Source organism: Molossus molossus, unplaced genomic scaffold (assembly GCF_014108415.1).
Source record: "Molossus molossus isolate mMolMol1 unplaced genomic scaffold, mMolMol1.p scaffold_m16_p_13, whole genome shotgun sequence".
NCBI lineage: Eukaryota > Metazoa > Chordata > Mammalia > Chiroptera > Molossidae > Molossus > Molossus molossus.
The window spans coordinates 90980324-91007028 of record NW_023425348.1 but is presented as its reverse complement, the minus strand read 5'-3'; the positions used below and the strand labels follow the sequence as shown (position 1 = coordinate 91007028).

The 26705-nt window shown below is 50.0% G+C and overlaps 3 protein-coding genes, 1 non-coding gene and 1 pseudogene across 5 annotated transcripts; 4 read left to right on the top strand and 1 right to left on the bottom strand.

The window, feature by feature from the left end:
* The first annotated feature begins 550 nt into the window (after positions 1-550).
* Positions 551-657, top strand: LOC118629226. The gene has a single exon (XR_004959447.1). It is a non-coding gene; the product is annotated as a U6 spliceosomal RNA (small nuclear RNA).
* Positions 658-2737: 2080 nt separating this feature from the next.
* TMEM262 (transmembrane protein 262) lies at positions 2738-3284 on the top strand. Its single transcript, XM_036259823.1, has 3 exons — positions 2738-2911; positions 3018-3117; positions 3208-3284. Exons 1-3 carry the CDS (start codon positions 2738-2740, stop codon positions 3282-3284), a joined length of 351 nt encoding a protein of 116 aa, XP_036115716.1.
* Positions 3285-3351: 67 nt separating this feature from the next.
* Positions 3352-8848, bottom strand: ZFPL1 (zinc finger protein like 1). 2 transcript variants are annotated; one of them, XM_036258844.1, is made up of 8 exons: positions 8713-8848; positions 8303-8425; positions 7882-7993; positions 5073-5266; positions 4892-4964; positions 4672-4818; positions 4296-4419; positions 3352-3792 (listed from the first exon to the last, which is right to left on the bottom strand). In XM_036258844.1, the coding sequence occupies exons 2-8, from the start codon at positions 8402-8404 to the stop codon at positions 3606-3608; spliced, it is 939 nt and encodes a 312-aa protein (XP_036114737.1). In that variant the 5' UTR covers positions 8405-8425; positions 8713-8848; the 3' UTR covers positions 3352-3605. The 2 variants fall into 2 exon arrangements, with proteins under 2 accessions (XP_036114737.1, XP_036114736.1); XM_036258843.1 differs by having other exon boundaries at positions 8303-8412.
* A 253-nt stretch (positions 8849-9101) lies between these two features.
* CDCA5 (cell division cycle associated 5) lies at positions 9102-15236 on the top strand. Its single transcript, XM_036259084.1, has 6 exons — positions 9102-9147; positions 9317-9411; positions 9490-9555; positions 9635-9670; positions 13020-13454; positions 13636-15236. The coding sequence occupies exons 1-6, from the start codon at positions 9102-9104 to the stop codon at positions 13714-13716; spliced, it is 759 nt and encodes a 252-aa protein (XP_036114977.1). The 3' UTR covers positions 13717-15236.
* A 2314-nt stretch (positions 15237-17550) lies between these two features.
* Positions 17551-17910, top strand: LOC118629086 (annotated as a pseudogene).
* Positions 17911-26705: the final 8795 nt, after the last annotated feature.

The following is a 26705-nucleotide window of genomic DNA, read 5'->3' as shown; positions in this document are numbered from 1 at the left end:
TGGGCATGTGCCTTGATCGGGAAGCAAACTGGGGACCTCCTGGTGCATGGGTAGATGCTCAACCACTGAGCCACACTGGCCAGGGGGTTAATACATCTTAAGTTGGATGTTCATTTGATATGTAGAAACCATGTTTTTAACTTTTTGAAAATTTACTTTGACAATGTATATGATGTAATTTAAAAATTAAAAACATTTATTGATTTTTGAGAGAAAAACATCAGTTTGTTGTTCCACTTATGTATGCATCACTGGTTGATTCCTGTATGTGCCCTGACCTGAGATCGAACCTGAAACCTTGGCATTCCTTGGAAAAACACTCTCTAACCAAATAAGCTACCCAGCCAGGACTTTAAAAATGTTTTTCAGCCTGGCTGATGTGGCCCAGTGGTTGAGCATCGACCCATGCACCAAGAGGTTGCTGGTTCAATTCCCGGTCAGGGCACATGCCCAGGTTATGGGCCAAATCCTCAGTGGGGCATGCAGGAGGTGGCCAATCTATGTTCTCTCTCTCTCTCTCCCCCTTCCTGTCTCTAAAATCAATAAAGAAGTGCTCGCTTCGGCAGCACATATACTAAAATGGGAACGATACAGAGAAGATTAGCATGGCCCCTGCGCAAGGACGACATGCAAATTCGTGAAGCGTTCCATATTTTTCAATGCCAACTCTTAAGTCCTTTGTAATCTGGCTTTCTCTAATAAAGCCACTTAGCCTAAAAAAAAAAATCAATAAAATCAATAAAGAAAAAAATATTTTAAAAATGTTTTTCGAAGTTATGCATGTGTATAAACCTGTGCGTGTATGAAGTTACATCAAGGACTCAAAAGAGGCCCACTTACCAAAATGTTGAAGGGGCTACCTCTCTAAGGGATGGAGAAGACTGTTACATTTTCTTCTGTATACACTACTTAGATACTTTAAAAAATGACATTGAGCCTTGGCCAGTTTTGCTCAGTGGTTAGAATGTTGGCCCACGGACCAGAGACCCGGGTTCGGTTCCCTCTAAGGGCATGTACCTCGGTTGCAGTTTGCTCCCGGCCCCGGTTGGGGTCATGTGGGTGGCGGCCAGTCAATGTGTCTCTCACATCGATGTTTCTCTCTCTTCCTCCCTCTCTATCTGAAGATGAATGCAAAAAGTGTCGAGTGAGGATGAAAAAAAAATGGCACTGAGTCCTGGCCAGTGTGACTCGGTTGAAGTCTCATCCCATATACCAAAAGGTGATAGGTTTGATTCCTGGTCAGGGCACATGCCCAGGTTGCAGGTTTGATTCCTGGTAGGGGGCATGCAGGAGGCGGCAGACTGATGTTTTGCTCTCATATTGATGTTTCTCTCTCTCTAAACTCAATAAAACCTCTTAAGAAAAAAAAATTAACAATTAAAAAAAATGGCATTGAGCTAGGAGCCCTAATGTATGTTTATTTGTATTCAAATGAGAACTAAAGTGCAAACAATTGTTTCAACAGTGGAACCATGGATGGGAATTAAAGCATCACCCTTTTAATGTGTTAGGATGGAGGTCTGAGAGGTTGTGGCTAATGACACTGGGCAGCAAGCATAGGTGGTGAGGCCAGGCTCTAACTCTACTGCTTTGAGGTGGAAGGTTTTGGGCCTTGGCCTGACCTGAGACCTAACTTCCAGGGCAGCCAGTCAGCAAGAGGCAAAAGGGGTGGCCAAGTCCAACATCAAGTCCTCCCTCTTCCTCTATTTTAGTTGCTGGGAGCCGACATGTCCTTCCACACCATTTCTGGCCATTTTTCTGGCTTATTTTGTTGACCATCTTGGAGCTTTTACCTCTTACACATAAGGAAAAATGTTTTCTTCTTGGCTTCTAACTGTCCCTGCTCATTCCACAGCCTCAGGTAGAATTGGGTGTTAGTCTCAGTACTGACTCCCTCACTCATGGGCTGTGCAAACTTGGGCTGACAATCCCTCTCTGTACCTCAGATTTGTGTGTAAGATAGAATATATGCCACCAGCCCCAGCTCCCTCATGGGACTCTTGGAATGAGAGATGATGGGTGTGAAAATGCTCTGAGTGCTGGAAGATGGCAGAGGGAAGGGTCAAGAACAGGTCCTTGAAGAACATCTGGGGAGACGACTGGAAAGCCAGTTGCTCTTAGGGCCACATCTTAGCGGGGCATGGGGAAGGCCCCAGGACAGCTATGGAAAATCTGTTGTTCCTTCCTTTCCCTGATTTCCTCTCCATTAGGTATCGAAGCAAATACCTAGAGCTTGTGAACCAGGGCCTCCCCTCACCTGGGAATGCCCTCCAGCTATACACGAGTCCTAATCTCTCATCTGCCTAAGACTTGCCGTGGACCTGGGACATGCCACCTCCCTTTCCTGAGCCTCAGTTCTTCATCTGTACTGTGGCCACACTAACTCTTCAGTGGAACTGTTGAGAGGACTCAGAAGACACATGGAAGAGTGCAAAGTATACAGGTGGAATGATGGGGATGCTGTCCCTTCAACACAACAGTACCACACTGATCTGTACCTTTAGCCCATCACCCCTCCACAATTCAGAACTCCCCAGGCCACTTGTGGAACAGTCCTGTATTGGCTGGAACTAGCTATATTCTAGAATCTTGTCCCCTTGAATAATGTCCTGGTTCTAGAATCCCGCTGCTATTCCAGACTGTGCATTCTAGAAACGAAGTGGTCAGCTACTTTTCCTGGGCATTGTCAGCTTCACTCAAGCTTTACAGTCTGACTTGAGTCTGTGCTGCTGCCAGGATGCGGTGGCGGGACCGTGTCATCGTGCTCTTCTTCCCACGAGGTGTGATGCTCACTGTGGCTGCACTGATGCTCTTCTTTATACACCTGAGCATCCTTGCCAGTGACGTGTACAACTTCTGCATCACCCACTACTATGACAAGATGAGTTTCCGCTACACAGTTGTTCTGATGGTAGGCCAGGGCAGGGGCTCAAGGGCTGGTTCGGGGAGGCCCAGGGGCTGATGAAAACCCCACTGTTGTACCAGGGGGCCACTCTCCCACTGGATGGGGCATACAGTTCTCCCAGGTGATCAGCATCTGCTGGGCTGCCATGGGGTCACTCTACGCTGAGATGACAGATGACAAGCCTTTTCGGTGCTTTGCCCTGACCATCCTGAGTGAGTGGGGGAATGGGGAACTTTGGAGCCCTGAAAAGTGGCAAAGAATGGCAGGGAAGGCTGATGGGGGGGGGTCTCTCCTCCACTTAGTGCTCAACGGAGCTGTGTTCTTCAACCGCCTGTCCCTGGAGTTTCTGGCCATGCAGTACCGGGAGGAATACTACTGAGGCTTGGGGATTGGGCTGAGAAGGGGGAAGGAAAAGGAGGCTTTGGGTATGTTAATAAAGTCTGCCATTTATTTCCACCTATCAGCTCCTTCATGGGTTGGGGGTGGGAGGGCCAGAGACCCAGGGGAAGCAGGTCAAGGCAAACACCGGATCTGCAGGGATCCTAGGCCCAGCCTGCAGCCACTCTGGTGGACTCGGCTTTGGGTCTGGGATCTTAGTGTCTCAGGTTTGAGGGAGAGGAGCAGCAAAGGGCCCTCAGACCTCCCCACCTCCCCTCCGCAGGCCCCCAGGTCCTAGACTGGCCCAGCCACGAACAAGGGCTCAGGAGGGACCCACACGGATGTGAGGGTTCATGAGTGGGTCCAGGTTGGGATCATTGTCAGTTGCAGCCCGGCCCAGGCGAGACATGAGGGCAAGGAGGGCCAGGAAGCCCAGCAGCCCCAGCAGCAGCAGCAGCCCTGCCCGCTGGAGCAGGGTCAGCGGCTGCTTACGAGACCCGTCCCGGCTCCTGGGGGGACGAGGGGAAAGTAAGATCAGGCCCCTAGTCCCTGGTGGCCCCCATGGCCTGGAGAGGAGCCCTGGTCATAACATTTCGTCTTTTGGCCCCAGTGCTACCATCCCTGAGCCTCATTACGTCAAGTATGCTTGGGGATGGCCATCCTTGTACTCGCCCCTACAAGGGTGACTGTGCAGCTTGAACCAGCTAAGGCAGTGGCTGTTCTGGGAACTGGGATATGTCAAGCATAGGAACAGTCACAAAAATTGGATAGTGTTGAAGCAGGATGGGGCCTCAAAGAGCCCGAGTCCCAACCTCATATATAATAGCTGAGGAACAGCCCGAGAGGGCAGACCCAAGACTTTTATTGTCAAACCGAAGTTTCTCTACATAGCCCCAACACCTGGGTACCCAGGTCAAGCCCCTTTTGTCATGTAATCGTCATGCCTGGGGCCTCTGGCTCTCATTACCTTTCCACCCCTTCCTGGCATCCTGCCCCATGTGACCCTGTGTACCTGAGCAGCTGGGCCAGCCAGCCCAGGGCAGGCCGGCGACGGTACTTGTCATCATCACAATCGCCATGGAGGCCTGGTGCCCGGTCATCATCCCGTGTGTCATACACCTTCCTTGGGGCCGAGGCTGCAAGGTCAGAGCCACCAGCATCCCAGGTTCAGGGAAACTGGCCCACAGCAGGGGAAGAGGGCAGGGCAGGAGATCCTTGCCCTTCACAGCCTGACATTGTAATATCTCAGAATTGTGGGGAGGTAATGTCTGTGCTTGGAGGAAGGGCCCCTCCAGATGGGTCTCTGGAGCTCTGAGCTCCCTCCACATGAACCACCCCATCCCCTTCCTGTCCTCCCCTGGCCTGGACATCAATCCTCTGGGGCTCACCGTGAGTCAAGGGCTCAGAACTGCTCATGTGGATCACTGTGTGCTGCTCAGGCCGGCTGGGGGGTGTGGGGGGCCGGGGTACTTGGCTGTAGAAGGCTGGGGCAGTAGAAGCACTGGCTACCTCTTCTTGTTCAGGGGAACCACTAGCTGTGGCAGGAAGACAGCTGTCAGCAGAGGAGGGAGGCAAGGGCCCCAACAGCAGGTGAAGACCATCACTCACCATTAAAGCTGGACCAGTCAGAGAAATCGGAGGTGTTGAGGGGCTCGGGCTCTGGGCTCACCACCTCATCAATCTGGAGAAAGGAGCCTTTGTCACCAGCCTGCCCAGTGTTGTCCCCACCCAATTATTTGGTCCAGGTGGGACCCAAGGCAGATGGACAGACAAACAGAGGGACTCTCACCAGAGGAAGGCCCAGTCCTGCCCGGGCCCAGTTGACTGTGGTCAGCTTCTCTCTCAGCACAGAGGCCACGGGGCCAACCAGGTTGCTTGGGGGGAAGATGGGGCCACTGCAGCTGGGGCACTGGTAGCCAGCAGGCGCTGTATTTTGGGGTAGCTGGGCAGCACGTTCATTGAGGCAGGCCCAGTGGAAGAGATCTTAGGGCCCATGAAATAGCAGAGAAGAGGCATGAGGAAGAAGACACTTTGGACTCTTGGCCCAGCAACAGCCCCAGCCCACTGCAGGAATATATGCACACATACATGTAAACCCAGGGCTTTCTCCTTCCTTTCCTCACCCTAGGTCCATTTCATCAGTGCTCCCTAAGCCTTCAGCCTTATTTGCTACCACTATCTCACTAAGTCAAAACAGGTGCTAGTGCACTAGGGGGTGAGAGTGGGTGGGAGGAAGATGCCACAAGCTCCTGGGCTAACAGCTAATCAAGTACAGTTTCAGAAAAGCTTCCTAGATACACACACAGGCACACGTATGCTTGTACACACCCACAGACATACAAATACATGTGCTCATATACACATAAACAAACACAAGTGCCATCCTTGTACCTGTATCTGTACTTACAGACACACCAATTCACACATACACATCCATACACCCATTTGCTAACACTTGAGCACCCTTACCCACACATTCTCCTGAAACCCCACAACACACCTGCAATCATGTTCATACACAACATCTACCTACTCACCTACAAGTACTACAGAAATACGAACACTTATGTAAAGACAATGCACTCTAAATTCATGCACAGATATCCACGCACTCACACTAAAAAACATATACATGGAGCTCACTGTTTTGCACTAACTCCTTTAAAAAGTGGAACTAAGGCCCTGGCTGGTTTGGCTTAGCGGTTAGAATGTTGGCCGCGGACCAAAGAATCACGGGTTTGATTCTGGTCAAGGACATGTACCTCGGTTGCAATTCGGTCCCAGCTCTGGTTGGGGTCGTATGGAAGGCAACCAGTTGATGTGTCTTTCTCACGTCAATGTCTCTCTCTCTCCCTCCCCCTCTATCTGAAGACAAATGGAAAAACATCCTCAGGTGAGAATTAAAAAAAAAAATTAATAAGTGGAGCTAAGGCCCAGCTTGTGTGGCTCAGTTGGTTGAGCATTGGCCCATGCACCATAAGTCACTGGTTCAATTCTCAGTCAGGGAACATGCCCAGGTTGCGGGCTCAGTCCCCAGTAGGGGGTGTGCAGGAGGTAGCCAATTGATGTTTCTCTCTCTCTGATGTTTTTATCTCTATTTCCCTCTCCCTTCCTTTCTCTGAAATCAATAAAAACATTAAAAAAAGAAAGAAAATCACTTTCAAGAGATCCTAATTAAAAATAAATAAGTAACCCTGGCCGGTTTGGCTCAGCGGTTAGAGCGTTGGCCTGCAGTCCAGAGAGTCCCGGGTTTGGTTCCTGCTAAGGGCACGTATCTCGGTTGCAGTTTGTCCCTGGCCCCATTGGGGTCATGTGGGTGGCAACCAGGCAATCTGTCTCTCTCACGCTGATGTTTCTCTCTCTCTCTCTCCCTCCCACTCTATCTAAAAAATAAATGCAAAAAAATGTCCTCAGGTGAGGATAAAAAATAAATAGATAAATAAAAATAAGTTAAGTAAATAAAAGGTGGATGCCTCATTAGTCTGGCTCAGTGGTTGGAGGGTTGGCCTGGGGACTGAAGGATTGCAGGTTTGATTCCTGGACAAGGGCACATACCTGGGTTGCAGGTTCAACCCCCCCAGCTCCAGTAGGGGTTGTGTGGGGGGCAACCAGTTGATGTGTCTCTGTTACACCAATGTTTCTCTCTCTCTCTCCCTCCCTTCCACTCTATCTAAAAAAATCAATGGAACCTGGCTAGTGTGGCGATGTTCCATGGACTGAGAGGTCCTGGTTCGATTCCTAGGCAGGGCACATGCCTGGGTTGCAGGCTTGATTCCCAGTGGGGGGTGTGCAGGAGGCAGCCAATCAATGTTTCTCTCTCTCTCACACCAATATTTTTCTCTCTCTCTCTCTAAAAAATCAACAAAAACATATTTAAAAACAAATTTAATGGAAAATGTCCTCAGGTGAGGATTAACAAGAACAACAAAATGTGGAGCTAAGGTTCTTAGACCAGAATCTGGTGAAGGTCATGACTTGTGTCTGCTGATTTCTTTTAGCAGACTTTACTGTGGGAGACTTATTTCCTCTCTGTTCAATCTTGGAATCAGTAATGGATCTTGAAAGTCCCATGCTTTCAGCTCATGGCTGGTGTGGCCAGCTATTGCTCATAGACACAAACACACCCACAAGTTTGACTGGCTCTCACTCAACCCTCGAGATTGGAGGGAGGAAATTAGAAGCTTTCATTTAAAAAAATATGCTTATTGATTTTAGAGAGCGGAACAGGGAGAGTGACAGAGAAAAACACCAATTGGCTGCCTCCTGCATGCCCTCTACGGGGGATCAAGCCCACAACCAGGGCATGTGTCTTGATCGGGAATCATAAGTGGCAACATTTTGGTGCACAAGATGATGCCCAACCAACTAAGCCACACAGGCCAGGGCAAGGAGCCTTACTTTTTAAGACACTGAAGACTAGAAAGGGAAAATTACTTGCCTAAGCTTACACAGCAGATAAGTAACCCAGCAAGACTAGGAACTGGGAGGCTTCAGCCTCCCAGGCTAGGCAGTCTGACTGTACTGCTGCTTAGGGAGGGCCCGGAAACCAGTCACCAAGCTGGGCCTGTCCTGATCCCCTCAAGGTACCCAGGACTCACCATAACAAACGAGGCGGGTTGTCTCTCGGGCAGCCAGGGGTGTATTGCACAGGCGGCAATTGGAGCTGTAGTCGCTATCTTGGAGCCACTGCAGGTAAGATTGTACGATGCACTGGAGTGGGAGAGAAAGGTCACAACTGGAGCAGGGACTTCACAGCCCAGCTCCCTAAGGCTCAACTGCCTTTTTATCTCTCGTCGCAGAAGAGAATTCTCCTTTCGTTTGCAATCAATAAACATTTACTGAGCACATACTGTGTACCAGACTGTCTTCAAAGCTGGGGATATAGCAGCGAACCAAATAAACTATATCCTCGCCCTCGCGGAGCTCCCCTTCTAGCGCCAGGCCCTTCATGGATTTGGAGGAAGGCAATACTACCTGCCCTCCTAGTGCCCTGCTCAGCCGCTTCCCCAAAGGCCCTACCTTGGCGTGATTGGCTACCAGGCAGTGCTCGCAGACGTTGACCCGGTGTTCGAAGCAGAATAGGTTGGTCACCTTCCTCTTGGGGCACTTGCAAAGCCCCATTGTCGACCCTGGTGAAGGGACCTGAGTTGGTAGAGAGCCAGGTTCTGGTGGCACTCAACAGCCCAGTTCGTTTCTATTCCCCTAAACACTCTCATATTGACGCCAGCCCCAAATCTGCCCAGCTCCCCTCTTCACTTTGGACCACACCCCTTGCATAAATCCCGCCTCCGAAGTCTCCCTTATTCCTCCAGAATCCCGTCCCTGGCCAGGCTCCTCTATCAGCGTCTCTCGGATACCACCGGCTCCGCCCCCAGGGACCCCTCCTGGGTCCCACCCCTCCAAGCCCCGCCCCCACTTTCCCCACAGACCCTATTCTGGGTGTTACTGATGCACCACGGCACTGGTCCAGACGAGCGGGAGCGCTGATCCGAGGGGTAGACACCGCGCTCCGCCGACCTCCGCCTCAGCTCTTTCCAACTTTGGCCGCTCCGATTATCCCTCCGCTGCCACGTCTCTTCCGGGTGCGGCGCGAGCTGATGACGCTATGCGCCACTGGCCCCGCCCCCGCGACGCGAGACGTGGAGACGGGTGAAGAAGAGACCTTCCCATCTTCACCCTCCCGCCTTACGTCACTTCCGCTTCCTCACGGGCAAGGCGGGTAGTTCGAACGTTTCTGCTGCGGAAAAGTGGTGGGGTGGCGTGAGCTCTACCACTCGCGGCGGCGGTGGCGCAGCGAAGGTCGAGACCGAGGCGTGATATGTCCGGGAGGCGAACGCGGTCCGGCGGGGCCGCCCAGCGCTCCGGTGAGCGGGGGCGCGCAGGAGAGATGGGCCCAGCCGTTTGAGGGGCGCAGTCCCGTGAGGAGGGCGCCCCCAACGGGCCTATTTGGGAACGTTGTGTCGCTCTCTTCCTCAATCTGTTCTCCAGACTGAGGTGAGCCCTACCCTAACTCCTAACTTTTTCTACCCCCAGGGCCAAAGGCGTCACCTCCTGCTCAGTCTGGGCGGAGGTCCCAGCGGAAATCAGGCTCTGATCTTCCCAACACCCTCCCTGACATCTGGCCGAAGGTGAGCCCGGGGTTCCTCAGTTCCTTCCTCTGAGGCCCCTGGTCTAATATAGAACTCACGGTCACACCTCCTCTCCAGGCACCCCATGCGACTCCAGTCAGAAAGCCCATCGTCTTGAAGAAGATCGTGGCCCATGCTGTAAAGGTGAGGGCTAAGTGAGGGTTTGTGGGTGGAGAGCAAAATTGGGGGCCGGCTGTGTGATCAATTAATGTTGTCTCCGCAGATCCCAAATGTCCACTCACCTCGAAGGAGCCCTAGGGTGAGTTCATTTTAATTTGCTTTGTTGAGTGGAATCCAGGATATTTTAGAGCTGGGATGGGGCGTAGTGTTTGTCAGTGTTTTGAAAGTTTGCTTCGAAACCTGCATGCATTGCCAATCTTGCAGACTTGTAGACTTCTTAGGTCCCGATGTCTTGTTATTCTCTACCATTTTCCTTTAAAAGTTGAGCTATTCTTTTTACTCCATCTTGTCTTCAGTTTTTGTCTGCGGTTGTCTCTGTACATCTTTTTGCAGTTGTAGCAGAAGTCAAGGTGTTTTGTTAAAATCTGTGCCTGAAGATTCAGTGAATGAGAAATGCTAACTTTTTAAAAAAAATCCTCACTGGAGGATATTTTTTCATTGATTTTTAGACAGAGTAGGAAGGAGGGAGAGAGAGAGAAAGAAACATCGATGTGAGAGAGACACATCGATTGGCTGCCTACCACATGACCCCAACTGGGCCAGGGATCGAACCTGCAACCCAGGTACCTGTCCTTGACCGGGAACCGAACCGAACCTGCCAGGGCTGGAGAGTCTTAAGCAAGGTAGTGACTTAATTAAGCTTGGATATTTTAGAAAGCTCCCTCTTTGAGCTGGGTAGAGAATGGCTGTAACAAAGCTGTGGGGGACCTTAAGACCAGCTAGGAAAACTATGGGAATCCTGAGGTGAGAGGGTGGGGGCCTGAAGTAAGATAATGGCAAAGTGATGCTCCTCCACCTGGCTCACCACATGACTGTCAACACACAGGACTGAGCTCAATGGATAGGTCCTCCCAGAAGCCTTTCCTGACCACCGCTACCCTATTAGTGTCACATTTCTGATTTTTTTTTTTTAAGAGAGAAGAAAGGGGGTCCCTGGCCAGGTAGCTCAGTTGGTTAGAGCATCATCCCAATACACCAAGGTTGCTAATTCAATTCCTGGTCAGGGCGCATGCAGGAGGCAACTAATGAATGCTTAAATAAGTGGAGCAACAAATATGTTGCTTTCTCTTTCTTCCCCTCTCTCTTAAATAAATAACTTTTTAAAAAGAGGGAGAGAGAAATATCAGTGTGAGAGAAAAACAGATCGCTTGCCTCCTGCATGCCTGGACCGGGGATCAAACCTGCCACTTTTTGGTGTATGAGATGATGCTCCAACCACCTGAGCCAACTGGCCAGGGCACTATCACATTTCCTAATGTAGTTTTCCTTAGGTCTTATCAACAGCTGAAAATATTTGTGTGCATGCTTGTTGTCTTTCTCTCCCCAACAAGTGCCTGAGGGCAGGGACTTCCATCTGCCCCCTGGTAGCCACTCATTCTTATTGGTCAATAGATTCAAGAAACATTGAACAGAAAAAGTTTCTAGCACTTAGATGACTGATTGGCTATAAAGGATAAGGAAGAAGTAGTGGGGTATTCCCTATTTTGTTCAGCATCTCTTTTTACTAAGACCCATGGGGCATAGTCCCCAGAACTTGGAGAGAGGAAATGTCTTTCTTGATAGCCAATTTGCTCTCTTCTAGTTGACCACAAGAGTCATCAAGTTTGCCCTGTTTTCCGCCTTGGCTGCCAGAAATCTCAGGGCTAAGTTTTGTGTACATTAATTCAGTGAATACTTACTGAACACGTGCTGCGTGCAAGCTCTGCCATAGGTGTTGGGCATAGGCCAGGTCAACCAGACATGAAGACCTCTGTTCTCATGAAGCTCACATTCTGTTTGGGGTGACAGTCAACCAGTGAACGAGCCAAAACCAGATAGTAATGGTTGCTGTATAGGAATGAGGTCGTTGTCAAAAAAGAGACTCACAAAGGTGAGGAGGGGCTGATCCAGATTACATAGTAAGGGATCAGCCTCCCTGAGAAAGCTGCATTTGAGCTGAGTGGAATTATGAGGTACCAATATGTGAACCTCTTAATCCACGTCAGATTAAGCCCTTTCCTGTTCACAACCTTGCCAGGGCCCCCTGGGTCTCCTCTTATAGTGGTCTATAAAATGTCTGTAATGCCCCCCATTGCCTCTTTTTTTAAAAAAAATATTTTTTCTTTATTGATTTTAGAGGGAGAGGAAGGGTGAGGGAGATAGAGATAGAAACATTGATGAGAGAATATCGATTGGCTGCCTCCTGCATGGCCCCACTCGGGATCGGGCCTACAGCATGGGCATGTGCCCTGACCAGGGATTGAGCCAGTGACCTCTTGGTGCATGGGTCCATGCTCAACCACTGAACCACACCGGCGGGGCGCCCATTGGCTCTTAAACCCCATCTTCAGTCCCTCTCCTTACTTTCTCTTGCTTTTGCCACGCTGGTCTTGTTCTTTGACCCTAACTGGCACATTTTTGTCCCAGGGACTTTTGTGCCACCTATTTCTTCTGTCTAGAACACTTGTCATCCCGATGATTCACCTCCACCCCCACTTCTTTTAGGTTGTAGCTCAAATGCCACCTCATTGAGGCCTACATTGACTTTCACTTACTTAAAATTCCAACCCACCCCCTGTTCTCTATCTTGTTCTGTTTTTTTCCAAAATGTTTACTATCTCTAGCATACTTCATGATTTTCCCTGTTATCTAATTTTCTTCCTTAGAATGGAGGCTCCATGGAGACGGGTTTTCTCTGTTTTATTTCTTGTTGTACTCTGAGTACCTAGAACAGTGATTGGAGCAGGCAGGTGACCAATAAGTACTTGCTGACTTGATGGACATTTTAGGAAAATCATCGTCAGTTGTGACAAATGGACCACAGAGGGCAAGGGTGGAAGCAGGAAGAGCAGTTAGAAGGTTATTGGGCTGGTCTAGATGACAGGTAATGGAGAGCTTGTATCGATTAGAGGTGGCTAGATTCTGATCACCTTTTGGAGTCAACTGGCAGCACCAATAAGTGGTCGCAAGTTTTCTTGCATCACAGAAGCAGACTCCTCAGAAGCAATGACCGATTGATTTTTTCTCCCCCTCCCCACATCTGTCTCAGGGACTGATTTATCACGTGACCTGTCTCCTTTTCCTTTTAAGAGTGTTTGTTCTGCCCTGGCCAGTTTGGCTCAGCGGTTAGAGCATCGGCCTGCGGTCCAGAGAGACCTGGGTTTGGTTCCCGCTAAGGGCATGTACCTTGGTTACAGTTTGTCCCCGGCTCTGGTTGGTCATGCGGGTGGCAGCCACTTGATGTGTCCCTTTCACGTCTCTCTCTCTCTCTCTCTTCCTCCCACTCTATCTGAACAAAAAATGGAAAAATGTCCTTGGGTGAGGATAAAAAAAAAAAAAAAGAGTGTTCTGTGGATCTTTCTTTCCACCCTAAATCTCTCCGGGGCCTTCTGGAAGTAAGTAATATAACTGAACAACAGGGACACATTCTCTCTTCTGTCCTGGTACAGATTGCTTTTTTTTTGGAGAAAGAAAACAACCCTCCTATCAAGGAGCCTACTAGAGAGGATCTTTTCAAGACACATAGTGTCCCTGTCACCCCCACCACCACTCCTGTGCTGTACAACCCAGATGTTGAGTCAAATTCCAGGGAAGCAGACCTGGACACCAGAGACTTGGAAATGTCTAAGAAAGTCAGACGATCATACAGCCGGCTGGAAACCTTTCACTGTGCCTCCACCTCAACACCAGGCCGCCCATCCTGCTTTGGCTTCGAGGGGCTACTGGGGACAGAAGACCTGGCCGGAGTCTCACCTTTGCTGTGTTCAAAGTTAACTGAGGTTTCCAGGGTCCCTGTGAATCCCTGGGTCCCAGACACGACTCTCCCTGGAATCTCCCCACCAGTGAAAGAGAAAAGAAAGAAGAAGAAGGTGCCGGAGATTCTGGTGAGTAAGGGTCAGGGGCCTTCCTCTGCCGTCATGCAGACATACTGGGAGATACGCCGGGACTCGTGCTGGGCTGGGGCTCAGCTCAGGCTGTTTTGAAAGAAAGTGCCTTCCTGCAGGGTGTGCTCTAGCCAACATGCCCTCTTCCCCACTCACCTACTCCCCATTTCTCTTCCCCCAGAAATCGGAGCTGGATGAGTGGGCCGCGGCCATGAATGCTGAGTTTGAAGCTGCTGAGCAGTTTGATCTCCTGGTTGAATGAGATGAAACTGGGGTGCACCTAGCCAGACTCTCCTCTTCCCTTTGTATATATCCCCTTCTTCCTGTGGAAAAGACACTTGGGCTCCCCTTCCTTGGCCTTGTGACCTGTGCAGTGGCAGCAGCCATGGCAACTGTAGGAAATGGGGTTTGCCTGGCTGGATGTCCTGGCCTTAGTCAGTGGCCCACCATCGTCTCCTCCCTATCTCCCACAGTGTCCTGGCCAGTTTCCATCTGTGCCACAGACTAGGGAGTAAGAATCACTGGCCCAGCCAGAGGAGGTTACAGGGCTGGGAATTGTGGGTGAGAGCATCTCTTCTGTTGGGGAATGTGGCTGCTGTGCCAGCCCCAACAGAACAGGCACTAGTGGCCACAGCAGCCTCAGGCTTCCTCTCCTGGTTTGCCTTCTGTTGGTGGCTTGGTTCCATCCATGTAAAAAGGCTTGGGTTTTCTCTTCGATTCTGTAGATGATCCAGGAGAGAATCTGTGGATTGGGGATGGTTCTTTCTGTGAGGAAGAAGCTGGACACTCAGCCAGTAGAGTCGGGTTTGGGAGAGTGGAAGGCCTCGGTTGGTCTCAGAACATAGGCGTTTACTCCTTAGAAGCTGTATTTCATAGTTCTTTGTTCTGCTGTTGAGATGGTTAAACACCAGGCAGATGAAGTGCTGGCTGCATGGGGCAAAGGGTGCATTTGAGGGTGTGGCACCAGGTGCCAAAGGCTCCAGCCTCCACAAACCTGATGCTCAGGGCATCTGGACTGGACACCTGCACAGGGTTGGGAAGGGACCCTTCTTTTCACACCTGTTTCTTACAAACTAAGGTGCAGTCTATTCAGCTCTAGAACAAAGACTTACAGATTGAACAGTCCTAGTCCCACTAGCATTTTTTAGCTCTAGTTGTCAAGTTCTAGGAAGCTTTTCTCACATTCCAGAAGGAGCAGAAGTTCATAGCAGTTTTAACCTTTACCTTCCTTAGTGCCTTCTCAGTGAGGGCACTGCCTGAGGCAGGTGCCAGGAATTGAGCTAGGGGGTGGGGCAATCATCTTATTGTCTTCTGGGAACCCCACTCCCCTCCCCCATTTCTCTTTTCTCAATGTTTGTAAAAGGTGTGCTTTCAAAGACTGCCAAACCACAACTTGCACCATCCCCCGGGTCGTTGAACTTTTGCACATTTACAGGTTTGTGGAAGTAGAGGCTAAGAGGATTGTGGAGGGGCTAGTGGACAGCAGAGAGTGTCAGGGAAGAGGAGTACTTGGATTACCTGAAACAGTGCAGGCCTGGTGGGCGCTAGTTAAATTCTTTATAAGGGTTGGGAGCCCCAGACTACCTGTTCAATGCTTTATGCTTTGTCAGACCCTGTAAGCAGCAAGCTCCTTTGTCAGAGTAGGCCAGATACCCTTGAGCTGGACCACACCTGAAGAATTCTTGTTCTCACTGGCTGTTGGGCAGGACTCCTGGGAATTGTCTTAGTCCTGCAGAATCAGGAGTAGCCAGATGGTGTTAACCTCTCTTCCTGAAAACTAAGAATGCGGAGTTCAAAGGAAAATTGGGGTTTCTTAAAAAAATAAACCTGTTTGAGTTTCTGTCTGTTTGGAGATTGCGTTTCTTTCATGGGTCAAAGGGAAAGCTGAAGGTGTGAGGTCCAGCAAGCTAAGCCTTTGGGCTGTGTCACAGGGTTGTCCCTTTTATAGAGGGCTGCCAGCCTGGCCTCAGTACCCTGCCCCCACCCCTGTATCTTTTTCTGTCTAGTTGTTCACACCCATTCCTCCAAGGCAGCGCTACCTGCAAAGGAGACCTCAAGGGGAGCCCCACCCCTACTCTCCCAAGAGGAAAGAAGTTGGGTCTAGGATAAGGCTGCTAAGAGCTTCATCCAGTGCCTGGGAACAAAATCTTTCCCCACCCTAAGTCCAGTCCTTGTTTCTCTGTTCCTTTGCCCTGTCAGCCTCCTGTGAAGGAGCCCACTTCTTACACTGGCCCAGCCTGGATGTTCTATAGCAGTGGGTGCAGAAGCCCCTGGGAGCTAGTCAAAGATGCAAATAACCATGCAACTCCACACGGGTGGCACAAGCTGGTCTCCCTTCAGAGCTCTTTTTTTTTTTTTTTTTTTTATCCTCACCCGAGGACATTTTTCCATTTTTTGTTCAGGTAGAGTGGGAGGGAGAGAGAGGAACAGAGAGAGAGAGAAACATCGATGTGAAAGGAACACATCGAGTGGCTGCCACCCGCACAACCGACCAGGGCCGGGGACAAACTGCAACCGAGGCACGCGCCCTTAGCGGGAACCGAACCCGGGTCTCTCAGGACCGCAGGCCGACGCTCTAACCACTGAGCCAAACCGGCCAGGGCTCCCTTCAGAGCTCTTTGCACTTATTCTTACTTCCTAGACCGAGCAAATCAAGGCCTTTATTTATTTTCTTTTTTATTGATTTTAGAGAGATAGGAACATCGACAAGAGAGAACATCAGTTGGCTGCCTCCTGCATACCACCCACTGGGGATTTGGCCCAGAACCTGGGCATGTGCTCTGACCAGGAATTGAACTGGCAACCTCTTGGTGCATGGGTCGATGCTCAACCACTGAGCCATACTGGTCGGGCAAATCAAGGCCTTTAAATTCTTAAGTTCCCACAGACTCTCCAACCTTCCTACTACCTCTTTCCCTCACCCAGAGGAAAGCAGGCTCCTCTTCAATGCCAAGCTTTCCACTTTGGCTTTTGATCCAATTCTCTCTGAGACCTTGTGCCTCTTTCTCCTACAAGTCCTAAACAGGCTTATGTTCATTTTATTGTTAAAAACAACCACCCTAACCCAAAAAAGTCTTGACCAGCCTCTTTTTGCTACTACCATTACTCCTTTCAAGGTTAAGCTCCTTGGAGAAATGTTTGGAAATTGCTTTCTGCTTCTGTCCCATTTATTCCAGGTACCCTCTATTTACTGCTCAGCCAGAAGGAACCAGTGACACCCCCCCCCCCCCCAATCCACAATGCTACAGACTCGGGTCTCTGCAGCCTGGGCCAAGAGCACCCTTCTGCACCCATCTTGGGGCCATGGCACCGCTGGCTCCTTTCTTTGCTTTTGCTAAAATGTTAGGACACTAGGTTCATTTAGTTCTGGACCCTCTTCAATGTGCTTGCTCTCCCTGGATGACCTCAAGCTCTCCAGGCCACCTCGTTGCTCAAGATTTGCCAGTCTTTTCTCCAACCCTTACCTCTGTTCTGAACTTCAGACCAGAATGTAGAACTGTGTTCTAGAACTGTATCTCAACTCAGAAGTCATCTCAAACTCAGCTTACCCATCAGCTCACCTCTTCCTGTGCTCCTTACACCATTAGCATCACCTCAGGCTGACTCAGTTACACAAGCCAGGACCCTGGTGGTCATCTGCAGCTCCCCCCCTTTCCACCCCATCCCCTCAGCCCCAACCTCAACATCCCTTCATCCCCATGGCTCCTGGACAATTGCCCTGGCCTAGCGATTTTCAATCTTTTTCATCTTATAGCACACTTAAACTAATTACTAAAATACATTGTTTGCTGATCTGACAAAAAAAAAAGTATAGTTTTGATTCATTCACATGGATGCCTATTGTATTCATTGTCATTTTTTATTGACAATCTAAGGGAAAAGACATCAGTGCCCTGATTAAACAGTCAGGTATTGCATGTTTTAAAAATTTTTGTGGGACACCAGTTTGAAAATTGCTGCCCTGGCCTCCTAGTGGCTTTCTTCTCCAAACTATAAACACTGTGGCCTGAATGAGTTTCTAAGAGAAAATATGGTGCTGTTTTCCCCCTGCTTAAAGCCCTTTGAGCTGTGAGGTGGTGCGGTAGGATCGATAGATATGGCAACCGAGGAGGATGTGGAGCTGGAGTTGGAGACCCAGACCAGCAGTCCTGAGCAACCTCCTGGGAAGCCATGAAAGCATGACAGTGGTGCAGCGGACCTGGAGAGAGTCACTGACTATGCAGAAGAAGAGATCCAAAGTTCCAGTCTGGAGACGGCCATGTCTGTGATTGGAGACAGACATTCCTGGGAGCAGAAAGCCAAACAAGAGTGGGAGAAAGAACTGGCAAAAACTGCCAAGAAGGAAGATCGGGAGTTGGTAAAGACAGAGATGGCTATCTCACGAAAAGCCGCAGAGCGAAGCTTGAGGGAACACATGGGCAACGTGGTAGAGGCTCTTACTGCCCAAACCAACTGATTTGTGCTTTCTCAGACATACCTACTGGATTAACTTACTGCAATAAAGATATCTTTTTTGTTTTTTTTTTCAGTTTTATCATCTTGGATCAAAAAAACCTGGTACAATTCTACATCTAGGTGTAATACCCAAAAGAATTGAAAGCAGGATCTCGAAGAAATATTTGCACACCCATTTTATAGCATGGTTCACAATAGTCAAAAGGTGGAAACATAAATATCCAGCAATGGATGAATGAATAAACACAGTGCAGTGTATAGATACAATGGAATACTATTCAGCCCTATTCATTTCAAAAGGAATGAGATTCTGATACATGCTTCAATATGGTTGAACCTTAAAAACATGATGCTAAGTGTAATGAGCTAGATTCAAAAGGACAAATATGGTTCTACTAATATGAGGTACCAAAAACAGTCAAACTCCTAGACAATGCAGAATGATGGTGGCTGCCAGGGGATAGAGGAGGGAGAATGGAGAGTTTAATAATGAGTACAGGGCTTCAGTTTAGGGAGATGATAAAGTTCTGGAGGTGGATGGTGGTGATGGTTGCATGGCAGTGTGAATGTGCTTAAAGCCACTGAACTGTACACTTAAGATGGTTAAAATGATAAAAAAAAAAATTCCAATTTTTTTTTCCCTTTATTGATTTTAGAGAGGAAGGGAGAGGGAGAGAGATATAGAAACATTGATGAGAGAGAACATCGATTGGCCGCTTCTGCATGCCCCCCACTGGGGATCAGGCCACAACCTGGGCATGTGTCCTGACTGGGAACCAAACTGGCGACCTCTTGGTGCATGGGTCAGTGCTCAACCACTGAGCCACACCAGCTGGACTAAATTGATAAAAGTTTATGTTGTGTATTTTGTCACAAATTTTTTTTTTCAATCCTCACCCAAGGATATTTTTCCACCTATCTTCAGATGAGTGGGAGGGAGGAGTGGGGGGGAGGGGAGAGAAAGAAACATCCATTATCCATTGGCTGCCTCCCTCCTGCACAATCCCAACCAGGGCTGGGGACCAAACCACAACAGAGGTATGTGCCCTTGACTGGAATCAAACTCGAGACTGGTCCATGGGCCGACGCTCGAACAATTGAGACAAACCAGCCAGGGCTTTGTCACAGATTTTTTTAAAAACACCCTTTGGTGACTTCCCATTGTTCATGCAGTGGCATAATGACCATTACTGGGTTTTGGCTGCTGGGTGTCTCAACCTTTATAAGAGACCTGGCTGCATGGGACATGCTTACACTAAAAAATTTACATTGTTTATCTGGCATTTAAATTTAACCACCTCATCCTGTTTCCAGTGGGAGTGCCCCATACCTTCGGCACTGTCCTTTCTTCTGGATTGCCCTTCATTGGCCAATATACCCCACTTGTTGAAGATCAAGCAGCACCTCCCTGATGGAGTCTGCCTGGAGCTTCGTGTGAGGGACACAGCTGAGATCACTATTTGTCCTCTAAATCAGATTGTCCCCCACGATTTTGCCAGAAGATGTACAAGATTCTGAGAGTGAAAAATGGTGTCAATTCCACCTAATGATTTAAGACTGTGATTTTGGGAGAAGCTGCTATTTCAAGCTTGTTGGTGGGACATCTCACACACCTTGGAAGCATCCTCACACCCAGCTCCAGCTCCACTGCAGACCAGGCCAGGGAGGGTCCAGGGGAGGCAAGTTTGCTCAGCAGAGAAAAGTGTGGGCTGAGTTTAGATTGCAGATGAGGGTGAGAATGAGAGGGCGTGAATATCATGGGCAAGAACTTGGAACTTCCGGTCAAGATGGCGGTGTAGGTAAACGCGGTATCACATCCTCCCACAAACACATCAAAGTTACAACTAAACTACTGAACAACCATCATTCAAAACTGCCTGAAATCGAGCTGAATGGAAGTCCTACAACTACATAATTAAAGAAGGAGCTACATCGAGACTGGTAGGAGGGGTGGAGGCAATGGGCTGGTCCCACACCCACGTGTGGTGGATAAAAATCAGGAGGACACCTCGGCTGGGAAGGTCCTTCCTGAGGACTGAGGGGTCCCCCTCCCACACCAGGCGCCCCACTCAGGGTTCCAGTGCCAGGAAGAGAATCCCCATCCCTTCTGGCTGGAAAAACCAGTGGGAACTGAGGCTCAGGGAGGCTGAGGCGGCTGGAGCCCCAGGCAGCTCCTTAAAGGGCCCGCGCACGGACTTATCGGACTCTCTCCCTCTAAGCTTGGAGGGGAGGCAGCTCTAAGGGCGCCAGAGACATACAGGGAAGAACTGAGCTGTTTGGCTTTGGAGCAAGAACTGGAGAGGGGGCTTTCTCCGGGACAGACGTGCTGTCAGAGGCCTTTGTTCCTTTGGTGAGCTCTTCCCTGGGGCAGCAGACAGCCGCCATATCTAGGACGCCAGCACCTGGCTCACACTGGTAGCCCCGCCCTAGTGGTTCCCTGAGGCCCCGCCCCACCCAACTTTCAGGCCAACCCACGCTGTTGCCAGTTGCTTAACCATAGGATTGGCCTATTTTTTTTTTTTTTTTTTTATCCTCACCCGAGGACATTTTTCCATTTTTTTCCATTTTTTGTACAGATAGAGTGGGAGAGAGAGAGAGGAAGAGAGAGAGGGAAACATCGATGTGAAAGGGACACATCGAGTGGCTGCCACCCGCACGACCAACCAGGGCCGGGGACAAACTGCAACCGAGGTACACGCCCTTAGCGAGAACCGAACCCGGGTCTCTCCAGACCGCAGGTGGACGCTCCAACCGCTGAGCCAAACCGGCCAGGGCACGATTGGCCTGTCTTGGATCCTGCTTCAGGTTTTCCTAAATTCTTTCAAACAAGCAGCATCTGGTCTCAGCTAGCCCCATACCACTTGTTAAGTAACACATAGAAACAAACACAGGGAGGCGGCCAAAATGAGGAGACAAAGAAACAGGTCCCAAATGAAAGAACAGAACAAAACCCCAGGAAAAGAACTAAGCGAAATGGAGATAAGCAACCTAACAGATTCTGAGTTCAAAACACTGCTTATAAGGATGCTCAATGAACTTAGTGAGAACCTCAGCAAACTTAGTGAGGGCCTCAAGAGCATAAAAAAGGACTAGTCAGAAATGAAGGAGGCACTAACTGAAATAAAGAATAATTTACATAGATTCAATAGTAGAGTAGGTAAAGCCAAGAAGCAAACCATCAATTTCGAATCTAAGGAAGCAAAAAACACCCAATCAGTACAGCAAAAAGAAAAAAATAATCCAAAAAAATGAGAAGAGTGTAGGGAGCCTCTGGGACAACTTCAAGCGTGCCAACATTCGCATCTTGGGGGTGCCAGAAGGAGAAAAGAGAGAACAAGAAATAGAAAACCTATTTGAAACAATAATGGCAGGAAACTTCCCTAACTTGGTGAAGGAAACAGACATACAAGTCCAGGAAGCACAGAGAGTTCCAAACAAGATGAACCCCAAGAGGCCCACACCAAGACATATCATCAAAATGCAAAAGGTTCAAGACAAAGAGAGAATCTTAAAAGCAGCAAGAGAAAAGCAGTTAGTTACCTACAAGGGAGTTCCCATAAGACTGTCAGCTGATTTCTCAAAAGGAACTTTGCAGGCCAGAAGGGAGTGGCAAGAAATATTCGGAGTGATGAAAAGCGAGAACCTACAACCAAGGTTACTCTATCATGCAAAGCTGTCATTTAGAATCAATGGCCATATAAAGACTTTCCCAGACAAGAAAAAGATAAAGGAGTTTATCACCACCAAACCGTTATTATATGAAATGTTGAAGGATCTTTTTGAAGAAAAAGATAAAATATATGAACAAACAAAATGGCATGAATACATATCTATCAACAATGGAATCTACAAACAAAACGAACAGGCAGACAAACATTCTCATAGATAGAGAACATTTTGTTGGTTGTCAGATGGGAGTGTGGTTGGGGGATGGGTGAAAAAGGTGAAGGGATTAAGAAATACAAATAGGTTGCTAGACTGACAAACCTCAAAGGGAAAGGGGTTGGAGGGTGGGAAGAAATAAACCAAAAAACTTATATGTAACCAATGGACATAGACAACAGTGTGGGAAAAGGCAGGAGGGGGGCGGGAGTAGGGAGGAAGGGGTCAATGGGGAAAAATGAGGAACATCTGTAATACATTCAACAATAAAGATTTAGAAAAAAAAGAGCTTGGCACTTGGGAAGGTTTGGGATGGTGTCAGGAAGTGAGGCTCCTGGCTGGTCTGAGCAGAGGCTTGTTCAAGGGTGGTGGAATATGTGGGTTAGAACCAATGGTGTCCAAAATGGAGAGTCTTGAATGCCACACTAATTGCTTCTCAATGTCCAACTAATGATGATTTCTATATCAAAAATGAGAGGGATTCGTCACTTCTAAAAAATATATATAGCCCTGGCCAGTTTGGCTCAGTGGTTAGAGCGTCGGCCTGCAGTCTGGAGAGACCCGGGTTCGGTTCCCGCTAAGGGCACATACCTCGGTTGCAGTTTGTCCCCGGCCCTTGTTGGGTTGTGTGAATGGCAACCACTCAATGTGTCCCTTTCACATCAATGTTTCTCTCCTGCTCTCTCTCCCGCTCCCACTCTATCTGAACAAAATATTGAAAAGTGTCCTCGGATGAGGATAAAAAAATAAATATAGTTTTTATTGATTTCAGGGAGAGGGAGAGAGAGATAGAAACATTGATGAAAGAGAAACATTGATCAGCTACCTCCTACATGGCCCCACTGGGGATCAAGCCCACATGTTCCCTGATGCCACCCCCTGGTGCATGGGATGACACTCAACCAACTGAGCCAAATTGTCAGGCAGATTCTTTACTTTTTTGTTATTGTTGTTTATCTTCACCTGAGGATATTTTTCCCATTGGTTTTTAGAGAGAGTAGAAGGGAGGGAGGGAGGGAGGGAGGAGGAGGAGGAGGAGGAGGGAGAGAGAGAGAGAGAGAGAGAGAGAGAGAGAGACATGGATGTGTAGAGAGACACATGGATTGGTTGCCTCCCACACGCACCCCAACTAGGGCTGGGAATTGAACCTGCAACCCAGGTATGTGCCCCTGACCAGAAATCAAACCTGAGAACCTTCGATACGTGGGCCAATGCTCTAACCACTTAGCAGCACTGTCCAGGGCAGATTCTCCACTTTTTATAGGCTTCTCTAGGGTTCCATGAAAAAGCGCCATCCTATCCCCCAAACCCCACCTCAACCCTTGCATTTGCAGGGATCTGGTTGGCTGGACAGAACTGGTGGTGGAAGTCTCTCCAGGCTGGAGGCTGCCCCAAGAAAACCTGGAAAGGGGAGGCCCATGGGATGATGGACATGGCTCACTAACTGGGCTTCTGTCTTCCTCAGTCTCCCCAGGGCAGACAAAGAGCCCATTCTAAGCCCATTGAGATGCCAGTGGTGCAGCCTGTTGAGGAGCAGAAGCTGGAAGACTCTCATGTCTCTGAGGAGCTGGGCGCGAGGGTAACAGTCATGGGTGGCGGGGGGCTGGAGAAATTCTCATTTCCCTGCCTGGGTGGAGATCTGAACTAGCCATCGCTCCAGGGTGTGGGAGGACCCAGGCTCTTGGGCTGCCAGCCTCATGCCTTGGTCACCATGACACATTCTCTGCCAAAGCTGCCACCTTCAGAGCAAAAGCTAGACCTGCAACCAGAACCCACGGTCAAGTTCCTGTTTACACTCCTGAGTGCTGTGGAGCCCCCTGAGCCCAAAGAACCTGAAGAGTAAGGCTGCGTGAGTGCATGAAGGGGAGGGAGCACATTGGTGCTTCTCTCCCCACCCCACCCCAAATTAACCCTCAGACCTGGGCCAGGACTCAGCCCTGGGGCGGGCAGAAGGGAAGCCCAGATAGGGTTGAACAAGCCTGGGCCTTGGACTACCGCCATCTCTGACCACCCCATCCTCTCCCAGCCTATTGATCCCCCAGTCCTACCTCACTGCAAACCCATCCTAGGGACTTGGAGATCCAGGAGAGCAGGTTCCTGGATGAGGAAGACTGGGGCATCGGGCGAACCTCGAAGGAAATGAGCCATTTGCACAATGCTTGCATCAGGTGAGCCAGGTTGGGGCAGGTGGGGGCAGGTAGGGTGACAGGGCTTTCCCCACGGAGGTCAGGGCCTGGGGCTTGCCGGCTGTAGGTTTGCCCTTCTTCCTTCCCTCCTTCCCTGTTCTACTCTGGGTGACCTCCTTGCTGGCCGGCAGGTTTCTTCCCTCCCAAGCTTAAGTGTCCTTCTCATATGAGTGGGACCTGCCCCACCGGTGTGGGGGCCACAGCTCTTTCCTATCGATTGACGCTGTGCCCACACGCCTGGTTATTGGGCTGTCTACAAGGTTGCCTGTTAGGGACCTCCACCTTTAATTGTTCAAGAACTTGAGGGATACTTTGGTCTGTGGGGGCGGGGGGTCTGTTCTCTGCATGTCAGGCTCAGGTCTGCATGATCCCACGACTGTTTGTCTCTGTGGTAAAGCCAAGGTCAGATGTCCCCCTGGAGACAGAGGTCTTGGGGTGGCTGTGGGGGAAGTGCTGCCGTCTCCCCAGGCTGCACATGGGCTCCCTGGGCCGTAGTGCAGAGCGGTCAGCGCTTTGTTCAGACACAGCTAGCTCAGCGCTCAGGCAAGGCCGTTTCCATGCAGCAGTCACGTGGAATCTCGTCACAGCCTCCCCGCAGCCTCTGTGCTGCCCCCTTGCAACAGGGACCGTGGGGGCTTTCTCTCCCAGCCTGTATGATGAAGCAGCCTGCCCTTCTCTGCTGAAGGAGGGAAAAGCGTTCTTTGTCTCTGTCTGGGTCCCCGCCATGAGTCTGTGGGGAGAACAACTCCCTCCCACCCGTGGCTTTGCCAGGACAATGTGGGGTGCAACAAAGAACTTTCCTCCCACCGTCTAAGTTCTAGCTGGGCTAATAATAAAATTAACACGAGACAGGTTAACAGGCAAAAATGTCCAAGATTTATTACGGATATACATGTAGGGGTGCCATAAGCTATGAGACCTGAAGACCATTGGGCAGTGAGGGTTATATGCCATTCTGGACTAAGGAGAGGCAGATGAGAAAGAGCAAACATTAGGGAAACAGGTTCTTGCTGGGCCACCCAGGAACAGTGGGACGCAGAGGGCCTGTGACAGGCTTTGCGCTAGTTCCCTTCCTTTCAGAGGTTACTCCTATCAAATTCCTTTAGTCAGGTAAGGGGAGGGTCAACATTTTTTAGTCCATTTAAGCTGTTTCTTAATAACCAGCTTAAAAATCAGTATCCCAAAAGGCATATTTTGAGGTGGCAGAATGTTGGGCCCCCTTGACAAGACAGCTCTGGGTGAAACTCTGATCTCAGGCGGCTGTGCCAGGTCGCCCAGCTCAGGCAGGAGGCATGGGTCGGGGTGGGGCTGCCTAGGACAAGAGCCTGGGGACTGAGGGGCATCTCTCTTTCAACCCTAGGCTCCAGGAGTCGCTGAGCACTATGCAAGCAGACAACCTGGCCCTGGGGGAGAAGCTGCAAAACCTGGTGAGACCCTCAGCCCAGGACCCCCTCCTTTTCCATGCCTCATCCCTGCCTCCCAGCCCAGCTGGGGATCCTCGGGCAGGCCTGCCAGGCCAGCTACCCACCTCAGGCCCCTGCAACCCTTTGTTCTAGCCCAGCTTGTTGTATAAGAACCTGAAGAAGGAGTTGAAGGCTGCCCAGCAGGAGCCCAAGCCGTCCAGGAAACAGAGCTGTTCCTGCTGGACAGGCAGCCCTGTGGCGAGTGATGAGGGAGGGGACACCTCTCTCCCATCCCTGCAACAACCCAGCGTCCAGGAGGCAGCACTGCTCACCCTGTAGCCCGACGCTACCCATGACCACAGCCACCAGTGTCAGCCTTGGGCAGGCCCGAGGCCAGAGACTGGACGCTTCCTCAGGAAGCCACTCCAACAGCAATAAACTTCCCCACAGCTGAGCAGAGGCTTCCCAGCGTGTCTGTGCAGGAGGCCACCAGCTCCAAACTGAGCTTGGTCCCTGGACTGCCCTCTGACGTCTCCCCACCTCCCTGGGTTTGCTGGTTTTGGGCTTCTCCCAACTCAGAGGAGGTTCCAGGTCTGGTTAGTGTCAGCCTCAAGGTCAATGCACCTGTGATAAGCAGTGGGGTAGGACTGGAAGGGGGCTGCACCCCCTTCTGGGGAGAATAAAGGCACCAGGTCTAATTCCAAAGGGCGGATATGAAAGGGAGGGGCAAGAAGAACCACTTCCCACCTTGTGACCCCACTAGGAGAGTCTCTTCCTCTTTGTAAGTCAAGTCATGGTAGGGTGGGGGAGTGAGAGCCCCCTCAGGGCCCAACACCCTTCAGCTGGAGATGCATCTGGAATTTGAATCCCCACTCCTACCCACCCCCACTCTCCAACCAGGGCCTCCTGGGCCTCCCTTGAGACCTCACTTCAACCTATAGGGCGGTCCCTGTCCTGGGCCAGAGCCCTTCCCCCTTCTCCTCAGGACTGGCTGCCTGAGCTCCCAGCTGTGGTCACTGTGCCCTGGCCACAGGGCTTGTACCCACCAGCCTTGCTGCCCTCAGCATCTGTCTAGTTCCAGGGAGCTTTTTGAGGTGCCCCATGATTCTGGATGTAAGAAGAGAGAGACAGAGAGAGAAAAGGTAGAATGTTCCAAAACTCAGAAATAATTCCCATACAATTAGACAAAGACTGTGCTTCAGTTTTGTTTGCTTGTTGTTTTTGTTTTTAACTCCTTAATGAGAAGAATAACAGCTAGCAAGAAGACAAAGCCAGTTTAAATGAGAATATAAGAAACTGAGCCCTGGCCGGTTTGGCTCAGCGGT